This window comes from Solanum stenotomum, chromosome 1, assembly GCF_019186545.1.
Source record: "Solanum stenotomum isolate F172 chromosome 1, ASM1918654v1, whole genome shotgun sequence".
In the NCBI taxonomy this organism is placed as follows: Eukaryota; Viridiplantae; Streptophyta; class Magnoliopsida; order Solanales; family Solanaceae; genus Solanum; species Solanum stenotomum.
In genome coordinates this window covers 19,850,852-19,867,648 of record NC_064282.1, presented here as the reverse complement: position 1 = coordinate 19,867,648, position 16,797 = coordinate 19,850,852, and the positions used below count along the sequence as shown (strand labels likewise).

The 16,797-nt window shown below is 32.4% G+C and overlaps 1 protein-coding gene across 1 annotated transcript; it reads right to left on the bottom strand.

The window, feature by feature from the left end:
- Nucleotides 1–13,329: 13,329 nt before the first annotated feature.
- LOC125853578 (3-hydroxyisobutyryl-CoA hydrolase 1-like) lies at nt 13,330–16,536 on the bottom strand. Its single transcript, XM_049533293.1, has 13 exons — nt 16,461–16,536; nt 16,252–16,332; nt 16,081–16,149; nt 15,430–15,496; nt 15,102–15,181; nt 14,939–15,022; nt 14,749–14,845; nt 14,601–14,684; nt 14,342–14,465; nt 14,007–14,067; nt 13,830–13,928; nt 13,512–13,721; nt 13,330–13,428 (listed from the first exon to the last, which is right to left on the bottom strand). The coding sequence occupies exons 1-12, from the start codon at nt 16,497–16,499 to the stop codon at nt 13,566–13,568; spliced, it is 1,041 nt and encodes a 346-aa protein (XP_049389250.1). The 5' UTR covers nt 16,500–16,536; the 3' UTR covers nt 13,330–13,428; nt 13,512–13,565.
- Nucleotides 16,537–16,797: the final 261 nt, after the last annotated feature.

Below are 16,797 nucleotides of genomic sequence, written 5' to 3'. Positions count from 1 at the left end.
CTTCATATATTTTCAATATTTCCTTTTTGTAATGAACTACGTCTTACCTGAATTCTCGAGAATGAGATACATAGGCGACCTGTGTCGGCCTCGGTCATTTCCTTATCAAATTTTCTTTTTCGTTAATCCTCAAGAGGAAAACTACGTTTGACCTGATTCCTACCTCAACGGGAATTCGTAGGCACCACAACAGCTCGGTCATATCTCTCATAAGATTTCTATTTTTTTCTTTACAATAGAAACTGGGACAAAAATTTTGAGCGGGACTAAAAAATTCTCAAGCAAAGGATCTCTCTAATAAGTCGAGACTAAAGATACATTGAGATTTGCAACGGGACAGAATTTTTGAGAGGGTCTCAAAAATTCTACAAGTCATATATCAACAGTTCGAGATACTCCAAGACATCTAACTGGGACAAAAAATTTTAGGATGGCCTCAAAAATTCCTTCAAGCATCACTAAAAGTGTGTAGTAAATTTCGAATATTTCGAACATATTAGAAGTATTAAGCTAACTTCAAAAGGTTTTTGGCATCGTTAAATTTCATAGTCAACTGCAGCAATCTACAACACTTTTGGATTTCAGAGTCAACTGCAAAATCTTTCAATTTTAGAAGATTTCGGGAGAATCGTGTCAGAAATTTCCCAATCTTTAAGGATTTTTGAATTCTCCAGAACAAGCTATCGGATACAGTGAAATTTTGAACTAAGGACGTTCATTTAAGTTATGTATGATGTTGACACCCAATTTTGACCCTTCCCAATATAAATTAATCATCGAGCTTCCTAAATTCTAAACGATTTGAAATAATTGGCTTTATAAAATTCAAAATAATTTTGAAGTCATTTTAAGTAGTTTTGTCATTTTTATAAATTTCAAAAAAATAATAAATATGATATTTTATATAGTTATGTGTCTAATTAGTATATTTTATGAATGTTAGAAAATTGCCTCAAAACGATTTTAGTTTTATTTAAATATTTGACTATTTGATTTAAATTAATTAATAACTTATATTTCGAGTAAACTAGTTTATAATTAAGTTAATTATTATATAGTTATGTGTCTAATTAGTATATTTTATGATTATTCGAAAATTGTCTCAAAAAATAAAAATAAAAATTATATTTCAAATATTAGGGATGGTTATAATTTTGAATTAATGAGTTTATGAAATTCAAAATACTTTCAAACTATGTTTAAAGTAATTTTATCATTTTTTTTAAATAAATATGTATATTTTTGCAATCACGTTGTTTTATAAATATTTGAAAATCATCACAAAAGATTTTACATTTTGGTTAAATGTTTTATTAATTTACTTTAAGTTATAGTTATAATTTTGAGTTAATTAGTTTTGTAATTGAATTAATTAGTTTATAATTAAGTTAATTATTTTTTATTTCGTTAAGATTAAGAAGCTCATCAATTAATTCATATTAATTTATTTTGTTTAAGTCTTAACCAATTCATTGATTAAATTCGATTCGATTACAATCTAGATTTAGTTGAACTTTTATTCCCAAACAATTTTCAGCCGATTTAAAGGCCAAATTTTGGGCCTCTGTTTTTTTTTCTTTTTCAATTCGCAGCCCAGTACTCGAACTGGCCCAATTCCTTCAGCAAAAGAAACCCAGTTCATTATTTCCCTTTTCCAGTAACAATTCCCATTCCTCCCAAATCCTCATCAGCAACCCATTCCAATTTACATCAGCCCATTCCTTTACATTTTAGTACCAAAAAGATCCGATCCAACAATTCCATTCAACATACATCAGCATATACATACACATACCAAACCGACCTAACTTCTTCTTCTCTACGCAAGAACCAAAAATCAAGAGCTGCAAATCCCAGCAAATCCGGAAAGCAGCAGGCGTCTGCCGCGCCCATACTCTTCGTCGTCCCCTTACCCCCTTTTTCACGGAAATCAGCTTTTGCCCATCCCTTTGACTGTGGTTTCGAAAATAGCAGAGGGGATTGAAATTGCTGTTTGATTTCTAATGGATTTTCCTCTCCAAAACGTTTATTTTCTTCTTCTATATATTCCCTCTTTCAATCAGTGTTTAAAAAAAACTTTTTTCTGGGCAAGAACTCAAGAGAAATACACTTTAAATATATATACGCTCTTCCTTTGTTTGTGAACTGCTAGTATTCATAGGAGTTTTCGGAAGTTTGAAGTCGGTGGTCAAGTTGTTACTCCTTGTTCACCCTGTCCCTATTCGCTGCCCACAACAAGGTAAACAACTCTTGACCTCTTCCCTTCTCCTTTTCGATTCCGACGAGTGTTAAATCAAGAAATATTTGTAGTTGGATTATGAGCTGATCTTTTATAGTTTGAGCCTAAGTTTTCTCTTCTTCGTAGTCTTTCCGAAACTATTATGTGTATTTCGTACTCAAAATGACTTTATCGCCTGTTTGATCTGCTTTTCTTTGTTTATGGCTCTTCTCTAGTTTTTCTTAGCTGAGTTGTGCTCATTACGATTTCTGTTTGTTCATTCGTTAATCATCTTAATACCACTCCGTCCATACTTGTCGAAATAGAGTCCGTGTTTGCTTGTCATGTGTTTGGAGGATGCAAATAAACCAGGCAGTTATGTTTAGCTATTCTCGAAAATGAATTATCCGAGTTGCGAGTAGTAGTTTTGAATAGGATTGATTCATCACGCTTGGTCCATGCTCGTTCTTAGTTTCTTTTGTAGCGTCAATATTCATGTGATACTTGTTGGAGTCGTTCGAATGCGTCTGATAGCAATTGTTTAGGTCTCTGTTTACAACTTGCCTTGTTCCAAGTTTTCTTGTTCTTAGCATTACTTCAAAGGGTTGTTTAAATGTTGTGCTTAAATTTCAAATGTGTCCTTAGTCTCTAATTTTTCAAAATTACTACAAAAGGAATCCTAATGCTCCATATCTATTAAAATTTGTAATGCATTTTTTCTTTCTGGGAACGGTGGAAGTATATGTTTTTTTTTTTATCAAAGTTTGTGTTGAATATTATAAGAATATTATACTTGTCCTTTTCAAGATCATTGTGACCATGGCTTAAGCATTTATTTAAAGTGATTTTGTTTATTGATGAAGTGTCGGTTGTAGTTAGAATTTGCGTGATAAGTCGCTCTTTTTTTTTAGTTTTCTTTGTCAATCTCTTGTAGTCTTTTTTTTGGAAGGTTGTATTGGAACAAGTGTTAAAGTTCTTCATCCCTTTTTTTATTTTTTATTATTTTTATTTTTAAATTTGGATTGTTGGTCTAATATTGTATAAAGGACATAGTGCATGAACATATTATCCTTTACTTCCCCACTTGTCTCAAGAATGAGCCTTAGTAGTAACGTACGACTGCTTCTACTATTTTTTTTATCCTCTTTAATTTATTGTCGCTCATGAGCAATCACTTCCATATCATTCAAGACAAGAATAGCTTTTCATGTGTCTTTTAATTTAAGATATGGGTTAGTGTAGTATATGTATTATTGCTATATCTTTTAATATGCATGATAATGAATAACTTTGTCCCTTTTTTGTGTCCTTTTCCCTCTGTCTTGCCATCTGTAGGCATGCATAGCAGACACATTAATTCCTTAGGCTTAAGTGGCTATTGTGTTCTCCTATTATATTTATTTTATTTTATTCTTCAAATTTGTTGGTGTCCAGTATGCCTCTATGTGATTCCCTTTGGTAGGATTGTTTGTTAGTATACATCTTTCTCGAGTCAAAATATGCATTTTGCATTAAATTAGTGTGTTCTTCTTGCAATTTTGTTAATTGGATTATATATTAACTCCTTTCCTTTACCTTATTGCATGTGAAATAATGTCCGAGTCCTCCTAGGCTTCAACCCTCCCGTTGCATTTCGATGATTGGGCCATAGGGGCCCGATTTTTCTTTTCTTTAAGTCAGCCGGGTCATCCGAATAGGGCAGTACAGGGGCTGGAAATTGAAAACAAGTCTCAGAAAGCTGAAAAAGGCTGAGATACAGCCTATATACATTGATATATATCGGTATACACTCATATAACAGGTCAAAAAGTATGAAAATGCAGGGCTGGAGTGAAATACTGGTGTTTGGAAGCAAAAAATACATGAAAAAGGCTGATATACATGCTGATATACACTAATATACAGCCAGTGTATACAAAAACGGGAATCGGGTTAAGCCCAAAAATTCCAACAAATTTGGCCCAAAAGGAGGCCCAAATTCAATTTCTCTCTTACTCTTTAATTATTTAATTGTGATTATTTATTGTTTGTTATTTAACTCTAACTTTATAATTTTTAATTAACTTAATTAAATTCCCCAAAAGATAAACCATGTTCTTTATGTTAGTTTCTTTAAAAAATAACTCTTTTTTTTTTATCAACTCTTATGCTTATTCAAATATTCTAGTCAAAACTTTCACTTATCTTTAATTAGATTAAGATAATTTCTTGGTTTATCTACCAAGTGGGTTCGAATTATTATTTCTAAAAAATGACGTAAACAAATTTTAACTAATCTAATTTTGTTAAATTCCTAATTGACCAAGTTGTTTCAATTAAGATCCAATTTTCCAAAAAATTTAAAAATTATTCTTTATTTAACTATGTTTATCAAAATTAATCGAATATCGTAAAATATTATATATCTTATGTTAAATTATTTTCCTAAATATTTTTATAGATACGTTCTTTAAGGGTTTTTCTTCATTTAAATCATTTTTTTTTTATTTCAAAATTGTTCTAAGTTAAAGTATATATATATTTTATTTATTTTTAATAAACTTTAAAAATGTGTTAATCAAAACCTTTTTCAATTGATTAATAATAATGATAAAAAAAAGGGATATATATATATATATATATATATATATATATATATATATATACTTACTTAAGTCATTTTCTCAAAAGGGTTAATCAATTAATTCAAAAAAAATAAAAAAAAATAAAATGATTTTTCATGCTTTAATTTATTAAATTGGTTTAATTTATTTTTTGAACTAAATAAATTCTAATTAGTCTAGTTTTATTAATTTTCTAATCACTTGCACCTTAATTCAAATATTTTCATTTTAGGTCTCTTCCTCTAAAAGATAGAATAAAATGGTTCATTTCTTAGTTATTTTTCAAACTTAATCGATTAGTGTAAATTATTATATATTTTTTATGTTATTATTTTTTCTAAAAATAGTCAAATATATTTTAAGTCAAGTCGCAGGTCAACCGCATGTTAGCGGACACTTCGAATGCTTAAACCCTTCTCGAAGTGTAAATTGAATCCCGAACCCCCTTTGGCATTTTCAAATGATTTTTTCTGTTTAAATCTTTGAAAATTATAAGTTTTCTTAATTTCTTTAAAAAAATTAAGTGGCAACTCTTTCTAAGTATTTTTTCTCAAATTGTTTTATACTTAGAACATTTCAAAATAGTGATTTTTCTAGAAATAGTTAAATTACGGCACAACATATGACATGACATTTGACAATGACCTTTTCCAAGTTGATTTTTGAAAATCTTCTTTTTAGGCTTTTGATGTGTCAAACATTTCATATAATTTCATCTTATGTATATCGAGAAGCAAGAGATCAAAGTGATCAACCGAAGATAGCAAGACAAGGAGCAAACGATCGAAGAACACAACACATATCAGTTTGTTTTTTGCTAATAATTTTTCTATGGATGCAGGTCTATAAGTTTACCTCAAGATCATCATGTTCCTCCATTCAACGAATATGGAGAAGTCAAAAGGGTGAGGAGCTCCCCAAAATTGATAATTTTTCTGTAGATGCAGGAGAGTCATTGAAGTTTTTCAGAAGAAAAAGAAACAGTTCAAAATACGAGTAACGACACTTCATTCAAATTTCCAGCAAAGCATGAGTCACAATGAGTACAAATGTTCAAATATGAACAAGTGAAAGCATCAGTCTCAATATGTACAAGTATCTACAATGACATCAAATCACATTTTTCAGTATCAAGAACAATTGAAGAAAATTCACGAATCACGTCGATATCAGACGAGGTATTGTGAAAGCCTCCCAGAGGGACATTTCTATTGTATTATCAAATGAGGTAATACGACCACCTAGAGGGACATTTCTACAGTATTATCAAGTGAGATAGTACCACCACTGAGAAGGACATCATTGTCATTTTATCGATGGGATATCATCATCCTTCCAATGGATCAACATCATCCTATTAATGGATCATCAACGAAGCATTATCATCCTATCAATGGAGCATCAACATCATCCTTCCAAAGGATCAACATCATCCTACCAATGGATCATCAACGAATCATCATCATCCTATCAATGGAGCATCAACATGATCCTGTCAATGGATCAACAGGATCCTGCCAATGGATCATCAATGAAGAATAATCATCCTATCAATGGAGAATCAACGTTATCATCCAGAGTGACATCAACATGATCCCGCCAATAGATCATCAATGAAGAATCATCATCTTATCAATGGAGCATCAACATCATCATCAAGAGTAACATCAACATAATCCTACCAATGGATCATCAACGAAGAATCATTGTCTTATCAATGGAGCATCAACATAATCCTACCAATGGATCATCAACGAAGAATCATCATCTTATCAATGGAACATCAACATAATCCTACATATGGATCATCAATGAAGAATCATCATCCTATCAATGGAGCATCAACATCATCCTACCAATGGGGCATCATCATCCTACCAATGGATCATCATATTTCTATCAATGAAGCATCACCATCCACATCATATCAAGTCACCATCTACTACGTCAAAACTGATGGAGGCTGACGTCAGAATATTTATAGAAAAGAGCATGTATTGAATATAGTAAAATAGATCACTTCTCTATTTAAACTACAGTTTCTGCTAACAAGTTTATTTCATTATTTGTAGAGAGGATCTATGAGGATGAATTCTCAAATCAAATAACAGGTGCAGGCGTCATTAGAAAAGATGCAGCATAACGTGGATTTTTTTTAGCGCGACCTACGAAATGAATATCATCGCGCCATCCACCGCGTTACAGTTGGATAATCATTGAGTCATGCACCTCGTTACAGTTGGACAATCATCGAGCCATCTAGCTCATTGCAGAGATTACAGGAGTTTGCCATGCAGAAAACAAGCATTAACATCTCCAAATCCGCAACAAATCCTGAGTTGTAATGGACATACTGTGTTCGAAAGCGGTATCCATTATCTTTTTACTCTCAATACTTCTCTATTTTCTCATCTAGTTGAAAAGATGTTTATGCTTATTCATAAATATATATACTCATTTGTTATATGCATGATCTTTCTTTATTTTGACTCAAACCACTAGCTAGAGCGGCACTATGTCTACTAATTGTTTACTTTGAGTGTGCAGACACATACTGAACATACTTATGTGACATCTTTCAATTACAGTTTCTACTAACAAGTTTATTTTAGTCTTTGTCGAAAGCATCCAAGAGGATGAATTATCAACCACAGGTGCAGACGACATCAACAAGGATGCAACATAACGTGGACTTTTTCTTAGTAGCGAACTGGGACATAGTCCAAAAAGGAGTATCAAACTCTTAGGACGCAAGCTAAGGAGCGACTTCCACCCAATCAAACCACACTCCTATCAGAAGGCGTGTGAGTTTTTCTTTAGGTTTATCGGTTTCAGTTTCACATCCGAAAATTCTTGATGTTCGCCGAAAGCGACTTTCCAATCTGAGTGACAATGCACCAAGAGCTTTGAAAATTATGTCTGTGTAAGTTCTTACTTATGGGTGTGTAGTGCACCACATTTATGGCTAAGAGGTTGCAGACCTCTTTTCCATACTCAAATTATTTGTCACTCCTCCAGAACCAAAAGTTATCTAGCATAATAGATTTCCTTTTCAACCGATAGAGTCGAACTACAAGCAGCCTGATTCCCTAAGTTAAGGGATATGTAGGCGGGACCAGTGTTGAAAACTCGGCTGTACTCCGACGTTTGCTCTTAAATCTTATTCCCAAGTGTTTCGGTCTCTTCATAATTCGATATCGAGATGACTTTTAAGTTCTTTCAAAATCGTGCGTAAAATCAAGTGTATCGAACTACAAGTGGCCTGAATTCTCATATTACCTGAGATATGTAGGAAATCCATTTTCGGGGTTCGACCATAACTCCTAAAGTCCATACCAAAATCCCTTTCTAAAAGATGAAGTGTGATCGGTCAAAATTAGATTTGTCAATTTCATTTGCCTCGAATTTCTTTCATCAATCCAAGTCAAACGAGGGACAGTTGTTGACACCCAATTTTGGACCTCCACGATATAGATTAATCATCGAGTTTCTTCAATTTCAAACGATTTAAAATAATTAGTTTATAAAATTTCAAAAAAATAGTTTGCAAGTTATTTTAAATAGTTTTGTCACTTTTTATTATTTTTAAATAATATGTATATATATATTTTATATAATTAGGATATTTTATAAATATTCAAAAATCGTCTAAAAAAAAGATTTTGTTTTAGTTAAATATTTGGTTAGTTAGTTTAGTTATATAATAGTTTGCATTTTAGAATTAATTAGTTTATAATTAAATCGATTATTTTATTTCGTTAAGATTAAGAAGCTCTTTAATTAATTTATATAAATTCGTCTTATTTAGTTTTTAGCCGAGTCACCAACTAAATCCAATTTGGCTAAATTGTTAACTCTAAATGGTTACAATTGAAATTCATATGGTCATTTTCTTAATAGAAATCCTAGCCGTTTCCTCACCTTGCCTTCTTGGATCATTTTAAGACTAAGGCGTGGGCCCTTTTCCTCTAATTTCCAACAACCCACAATTTCTACATTTAGCAAACCCAATTCTTTCAAAAAAGAAAACCCAACCCATAAACAAAGCAACTCATTCTCAAACTTCAACACCCAACAATACATACATTACAGAAAACACGTACAATACCAAAAAGACCCTTGTACTAGCATCTTCTTCCCAGAAACGAAACCCAGCAAATTCCCAAACCTAGTACGCTGCAAATCTAGTCCAGAAATGCGATTCAAATCGCAATCCAACAGCCCAGCAACCCGAGCCCATTCTCACGCGTCTTCCTCTTCTCTCGTTCTTATTCGTTCGTACTCGAATCGCTAGGTGTCTTGATCTCCTTGCCTCGATCGTCCTTCACTCGAATTGGACGGATTTCGTTCCAAATCCGTTGAGAATCGTACTCATTCAAGCTGACAACCTTATCCTCAAGAGAAATTCAAATTTTGAATTCAAATTCGTCTAAAATTTTCATCCGGTTTACCCCCTTAAACCAGCCCTAACTCTTCCCTATTTAAAGCCCTCATCCTCTTCATTCTAAAGGGGAGATAACTTACATTCAGTAGGGAAAAACAGAGAAAAGGTTGGAGACGTCGGCGAAAAACAATGGGAAAATATAGGCGAGAGAATGAAGAAAATAGAAGCGAGAAAATACAATGGTTCATCAGAGGAGCCTTGATTTCCATAGTGGCTTAGTTAGGAATTCCAAATCTCGAACTCTCATTTTGAGCTTTCTGTTTCTTTTCCGTCGGAGTCTTATAAAAGCTTTTCTCACCGAAGCTTTAGGGGCGGAAAGTCGACTTCAACTCGTCGTCTCAGTTTCGCTGCTTCGAGAAAGGTAATATCACTTCCCTCTTTCACGTTTTATTTAGATCTTAAGTATTGAGTGATGAACCTGTTTTTGTTGAGTTTCTTTGGTTTCGTTTTGTTCTCTCTTGTTTTGATTAAAATACTCATGGATGAGAACTTGTTTTAGTTTGAATATGAATGTTTAAATTATTCTTGAATATTCTCGCTTATTTTTGGAGTGGGTTGATCCATATTTTGCATCACCTTAATCAAATATTCTATTGGAAAGTCATGTTCATTGAATGTATGTTTCTTGTCTATTTGAGCTTTATAAAATTGATCATTGGTTGTAAGTTTTGACAGAGTTGAGCTGTCTTTTATTCTTGATATATGCCTAAACCCGTTTTGAACTCACTTCTGTCCATAGAATCGAGTCCTACTTCATATTTTTTTTAATATGCTACATCCCTTTGTCGATGTTTCCCCTTGTCAAGAATGTGGAAAAAGTGATATTGTTCTCTTAACTCGCTAACAACTTGGGGTTGATCACTAGCTTCTGGTTTGCATATTACATATTTTTTTGCCTTACTTTGTTTTTATTATTGGTTAGTTTGTTCATATTTGAAGTATGTAATTTCTATAGCGTTGGTTGTTGTCTCTCTAGCTGAATAAGAAAGCATGATATGTATCTTTTCTATCTCATTTAGAGTTCCATGTTGGTTAAGAAGAAAAATGATTGTTTATGTGTATTATTTTGTTATGATAAGTTGATTTTTTGGTTATTGCGGGTTGTTTCTGGGATTTTTAGTTCTTCTTAACCTCATGTCGTTCCATTTTTTAGTTTAGTGATATCCATTCATGCTAGGAGAAGTATGCTTTCAGCCGTTTGCATATTTGTTGATCACTATTATCAAAGTGTTTACTCCTCTAATACTTATTGTTGGATTATTGTTAGGCATGCATGGTTTATTAAAAGCCATTTAGTCATTAGTTGGTCATGGCTTATCTTTTTCAATTGGAAATCTCAGGATAAGACATTAATTCATATGTTCTTGAAGCTGTTGTATTTTCTCAATTCTGACTATGGTCTTAGTGGTTATTGAAATATCATTTGTATTGATTTAAGGCCCTTTGTGATACACCTTGTCTTCTTACATTGCTTAAATTGAAATGCGGTAGTATATAAGTTCATTCTTAGTTGGCATTTTTTTTATGTTAAACCATGATTCATTACTTACTGGTTTTCTTTTTTTTTTTTGCATGAACTCCCTCGGTTTGAGTTTTCTGGACTCTTCCATTCCTTTTGCATTTTCGAGAGAGCCATAAAGGCTCGAATTCAATCCTTTTCGAGTCAGTTAGCCACCTATACAAATCGACGAAAAGGTTCCGGAGTTGAAAGAATATGCAACAGATCGGAAAATTGTAAATATTGGGCCAAAGGCCCACTCTTAATTTCAGAAATTGTATTTTGTTACTTTTGGGCCTAAGCACACTTATTTGATATTATCTTGTTAGAATTTAGGACAGGTGGCAGGAATTGGGCCAAAGGCACAAAACGAAATTAGGCCCAAGTACTGGCCCAAGCGGATAGAAAACTAGGCTTGGGCCCGAATTTCCTTCTTTACTTTATTATTTTATATTTGTTTACCTGTCATTACTTGTTAATATTAAGGTCACTACAATTTAATTTTTCCGACAGATTGCCATTCTAAACTAATTTTCTAAAAATCAACTAATTAAGCACTCATGTCCTTTGATCTTAAAACATAATTTCGTAAAATATTGTACTTATGTAATAGCTCAATACTTCTCCTTTTCCCCTTTAAAATGGTCTTAACTATAAAATAGTTCGATTTTGCAAGTCAAGCTAAGTTTAAATTATTTTAGCCAAATAATTAATTGCCGGATAACCGCATTAGCGGGTGTTCTAGATGCTTTAAAATCCTTCCTAGAACACAAATAAGAACCCCGAACCCCTTTTAAGTTTTCACTAGATTTTCTGTTTTAGTCTTTTGAAAACAGTAGTTTTCATGATTTTTCTTAAAAAATTAAGTGGCGACTTTTAAACCAGTCTAAGTATTATTTTCTAATAAAACAATTATAAACTTACCGATTTTAGTCCTTTAAGTATTCAAAACTTATCAGGTTTGGTCTTTATCCATTTTTTTTAATACAAATAACTTAGGTTTATATTAACAAAAATCTTCGTGAAATTAAATTTTTAACCCATTTTTAAAGTTGACTCTCTATCCCCGCACTTTTTTCTTCAAACTACTCTTATGAAAAGAACAATAACGTCAACAATTCAAAATAAAATTAATGAGAAAAGAAGATACAAATCCTAATTTTATTCAATGAAGGATAAAATTAAGCATATAATTGTTGTTAATGACTTGAATATGCTAATCAGTGCGAATTTTATTTAATTTACTCAAATTTCTTTATGTAAAATAAAATGAATAGAATAATAAAATTGATCTATTTAAAAAAAAAAAAAATCTACCATTTTATAAATTTCAATTTCTGAAAAATTAAACAAACTCCGTTCAATGAAGTCGTTGGAGTACAAACTTTGAATTTAACGGGTTATAATTTTTTTCTTTTTATAATAAAAGTTTAGCATATTCATGCCATTAGTAGCAATAATATGCTTCATTTTATCCTCTATTGAATAAAATTATGACTTATATTTCTTTCCTCCTGAATTTATTTTAAATCGTTGAGGTTAAGGTTTTTCGCATAAGGTTAATTTGAAGAAAAAGTAGCGGAGAGAGAGAAACAACAGAAAAAGTTGTTAAATGATTTAATTTCTCGAGGCATGAATTCCGTTAATATTAACCTAAGCTATTTGTATTTTAAAAATGGACAAAGACCAAACCTGATAAGTTTTTGAATACTTAAAGGACTAAAATCAATAAGTTTATAGTTAAGGGACTAAAGTATATAGTTAAGGGACCAAAGCTGATAAGTTTTTAAATAGTTAAAGGTCTAAATCCATTAAGTGTAAAGTTAACGCACCATTTTAGACGTACTCTTATAGTTAAGTGACTATTTATGTCATTTTCTGAACAAATGACAATCAAAACATAAAAATTCAAAAGAGATGGCTGATACAAATTTGAAAATTCTAACGTTATAAATTGTAGAAAAATTCAAAAGAGTTAAAGCTGTTGAAGGAAATTCAATAAAAAAATAAAATAAATCAGACTGAGTTAAAAAAATCGGTGAACCTTCACTTTTTCCTGCAAGACTACTACAGATCTGAAATTATTTCTTTGAAATTGTTAAAGAATTCGAACCCAAAATACAAAAATTATCAACAAATATTAATTGATGATTGAGGAAGAGAATGAGATCGGATAAATGACAGGTATGGTGTTGATGAAAATTGCCAAATTGGAATAAAAGGGCGAGGGTAGGTAACAACTATGGTGTTAATGACAAAAATATAGGATGACTCCTATCCAGGGGAAGATACTTATCACTCACGATCACCGTGTGATGGACGGACTGATTCCTACGGGAAGTTGAAATGTGTTATGAGATGTGGATGAATTTTCTGTATGATTGTGTTTCAACTAAATTGATCACAAAATCAAAAATTAAAACTAAAAAATACTAGTACAAAATAATACTGTACGTAGAATAATTATTGGGTCTTCATAATGATGTAGTGATCAGAGAGCAACAAGCTGTAGAGAGTATTGCAACATCTAATTCAGGAGTCAATTTTAAAGCTTGGCAATTGCATATGGAGGCAGCTTTAAGTCTTCCCAATCTTCATCTTCTATCTTGGAGAAGTAACCATCAACATCATCATCGCTAATTTGTTCCAGTTTGGAGAGCTCCCACTGAAAACATGTCAAAAAAGAATGAAACAAACTTTTGATATCTAAATTCAGGATTATACATGATCAAATGAATCGTAATGCACCTTGGGATTTCTGTCCTTGTCAATGAGTATGGCTCTGCATCCCTGCAGTAAAACTCAAGTTGTCATGAGTTTTGTAATGCAGTAAAATGGGTGGCTGAAAGATTCTACCTCGAAAAAATCCTTGCTGAATTCTCCCCTAAACACATGACAAACCATTCTATACTCTCGAATAAGGCAACTACCAACATCTTGCAGCCTCCCTTCTCGTCTCTGAAACAGAAAAAATGGAACTAATATAAACAATCTACAGATACTCAACAACTCCAATGAAAATGTTGGCGAAATCAAGGTTCTAGGACCAAGTAGTAATTGACGTACTGATCTCAATGTAATTTTAAGACTTATCGGGGATGCTTTCTTCATCGATTGGATGGTTGAGGCGATCCAGTCATCCTTGTTGTTCAAAGCCTCATTTTCCTGTTGATAATTCATGTTTCCAAGTTCACATCACATAACCTCAGAAAACAAAAGAATGCATCCATCTCTCAAACTTACAAGAGAAGATATGATTTCTTCGACTGTTCTTCGAGAGAAACAGCGATCAATAATCTTCATCCTACATACATAAAATTGTAGAACTGAAACTTCTAATGGCCATATACGAAGTAGAGCAAACATATAATTCTTGCGAGAACAGGAAGAAAAGTAAAACAAAAGCAAAATCACTAATAAGAAAGAGTACAGATCATTTCTGTGATATGTCATCATCAATACTATGCTCTTTAATAAGTTAAAAAAAAAAATCCTCTTATAGGACCTGGAACTTTGTTTAGAATTCCAAAAATCAGCACAACAACAAACACCATAACAGAGATATTGAATGAACTCACTTGTTATAAGGACTTTCTGCTTTCAACTTCGGTATGTTAGAGAAGTGAGTAATGATGGCAGAAATAACATCTGGATCACTTGTATTGACTTTAACTAATTCTTGTTCTAAAAATGGCAATCTATGTGAAGAGAAGGAAGATAAGAAAGCATTAAACGTTTAGATAAATGTTATGCAACCTGAGTGGAGATCTATATCAAGATATACAAATCAATTATAGAAGCAACTCCAAACATTCCGGATATTAATGCATCATACCTCCGAGGGTACAAAATGAGTTGCTAGACCACAAGCAAGCATTTCAGCACCATCGAACCTAGCACCAGTAAGACCAGCATATTCCCCTGCCAAAGAATATAAGAAATTATATGTAGCAGTACATTCTTTTATAAATCTGAACAGTGTTACAAGTGGAATTTCCGAAGAATCCTGGAAGCCTCGAATAAAAGTAAGATGCACCTACATCAGGAAAGACTCCCAAAGCTGCTTCAGGCATAGCACAAACCTAAAGGAAAAATGAGCATGAGAATATGTGGATACCAATCATACTTATAGCTCGAGTGAAGAATTGAATGTATTACTCAAGGAGATGCAATGCCGTCTTCTCTGTTGCAACTTGAAATCTACCATGTACAGAAACACCAAGTCCACCTCCCATCACTATTCCATTAAGGATGGAAACCTTCAAGAGCAAGTCCAAATAAGATTTACGAATATATTCCTTTTCACAAAAATAAAAATTACGCATAACCTAAGTTAACCTGGGGTTTACTATATGTTGCCATCACATAGTTAAGGGTGTATTGTTCACGGACATAATCAGCGCCCGGTTTCCAGTTACCTGAAAGCATAAATAAGAAAAAAAATTACTAAATTGTTGAAAATTTTGAGAACATCATCTGGATAGAGCATAGTTGTGTGGCACAAACATTATCAAAGGTCATAGTCTCAGACTTACTCGCAAGTCATAAGCATCAAATAATTAAGACACAAGAAAACAGATCGAATATGTGCAATATCATGATCTATAAATACTGACGATTGTGTTTACCAAGGTATAACCAATAATCAATATAGTTGACAACCTACCCTTCTGGTGAATATTATGAACAATAGATGTAACATCACCACCAGCACAAAAAGCCCTTCCATTTCCCTGGAAATATTGAAACAAGAAAAGGAGTAATATGTAGAAATGTGCATAATCCTAGAATATAAAATCATCACTGTGACCAACTTTCAGCAATCTGGATTAATACTACTACCAAGTAACATAATCCTAGTATATCAAATTGATAGAGATATATAATATCTCAGATAATGTTTTTCTCATAGAAAGTCACTCAACTTTCTTTCATAATATCAAAATAACTCAATTATGAATATTTTACCTACCAAGTCACCCAACCTATTTAATTGACTTTTCATGCGATGAAAAAAATAAATTAAATAAGTTATAAAAGAAAGTTGAGTGACTTTTTTGAGGGAAGAATCTTTAGTTGAGCAAGTTTAATTAAGGTTATAAAGAAAGTTGAGTGATTTTCTGATAGAAATGATCATCTAAGATATTATCTCAAAATTGATACTGTACTCTTCACTTTCGACGTTGCACTCCTTTTGAAGAATCTGACAGGCGTTTGCTGACAGTTTTGAAGAATTCGAGCAACATAGATTGATGCATTACAGAACACAATAGAAGAAATGAGATTTCCCAATTTGAACAGATGAGGATCCTCCTACCTTCAATATTATAATCTTCACCTTTGAATTTGTTTTACTGGCATGAAGAAGTTCCAACAGTTGAGATAACTGAACAAACAAAATAAGAGCAATATGCATAAGACAGAGAACGATAAAGTCAATCAAAAATAAAAAAAATAAAGAAAGCAGTAGTATTATATGTTGTCATACCATTTGATAAGAAAGTGCATTCAACTGGTTAGGCCTATTTAATATAAATGTTCTAACATTTGTTCTCTCCTCCACCAAAACCTGACAAACAAAAATAAAAAGACAATTGAAAAAATAAAATAGTTTAGTTGTGTTTTTAATATTTTACTGAGCTCAGAATAACAAGTGGAGTGTAAAAGTTGTGTGATGAGAGGAGAATAGGATTGTACCTGATCAGTTCCGCCATTGTTACAAGAGCTTTGAGCCATGTTGCTTCTTTGGGAATTTGCACACTGACAAAGAAAAGCTTTGAGCACTGCCAATTTATTGCTGCAGCAACGAGGCTAATTTCGTCCATTTATACAACCCAACTGAGCACGTCTTTTGAATAGCCTTATATGTATGTAATAAAACTATGGATCCGTTTGGCCATAGATTTCTCAAGAACTAATATTTAGAGGAAAATTTGGCAAATAGTGTTTGTCCATACAATTTGTTATTATTTGGCAAATATCTCAAATTCCCAAATACTAGTTTTTTCTAGTATTTGGGTCAAATCTCATTATT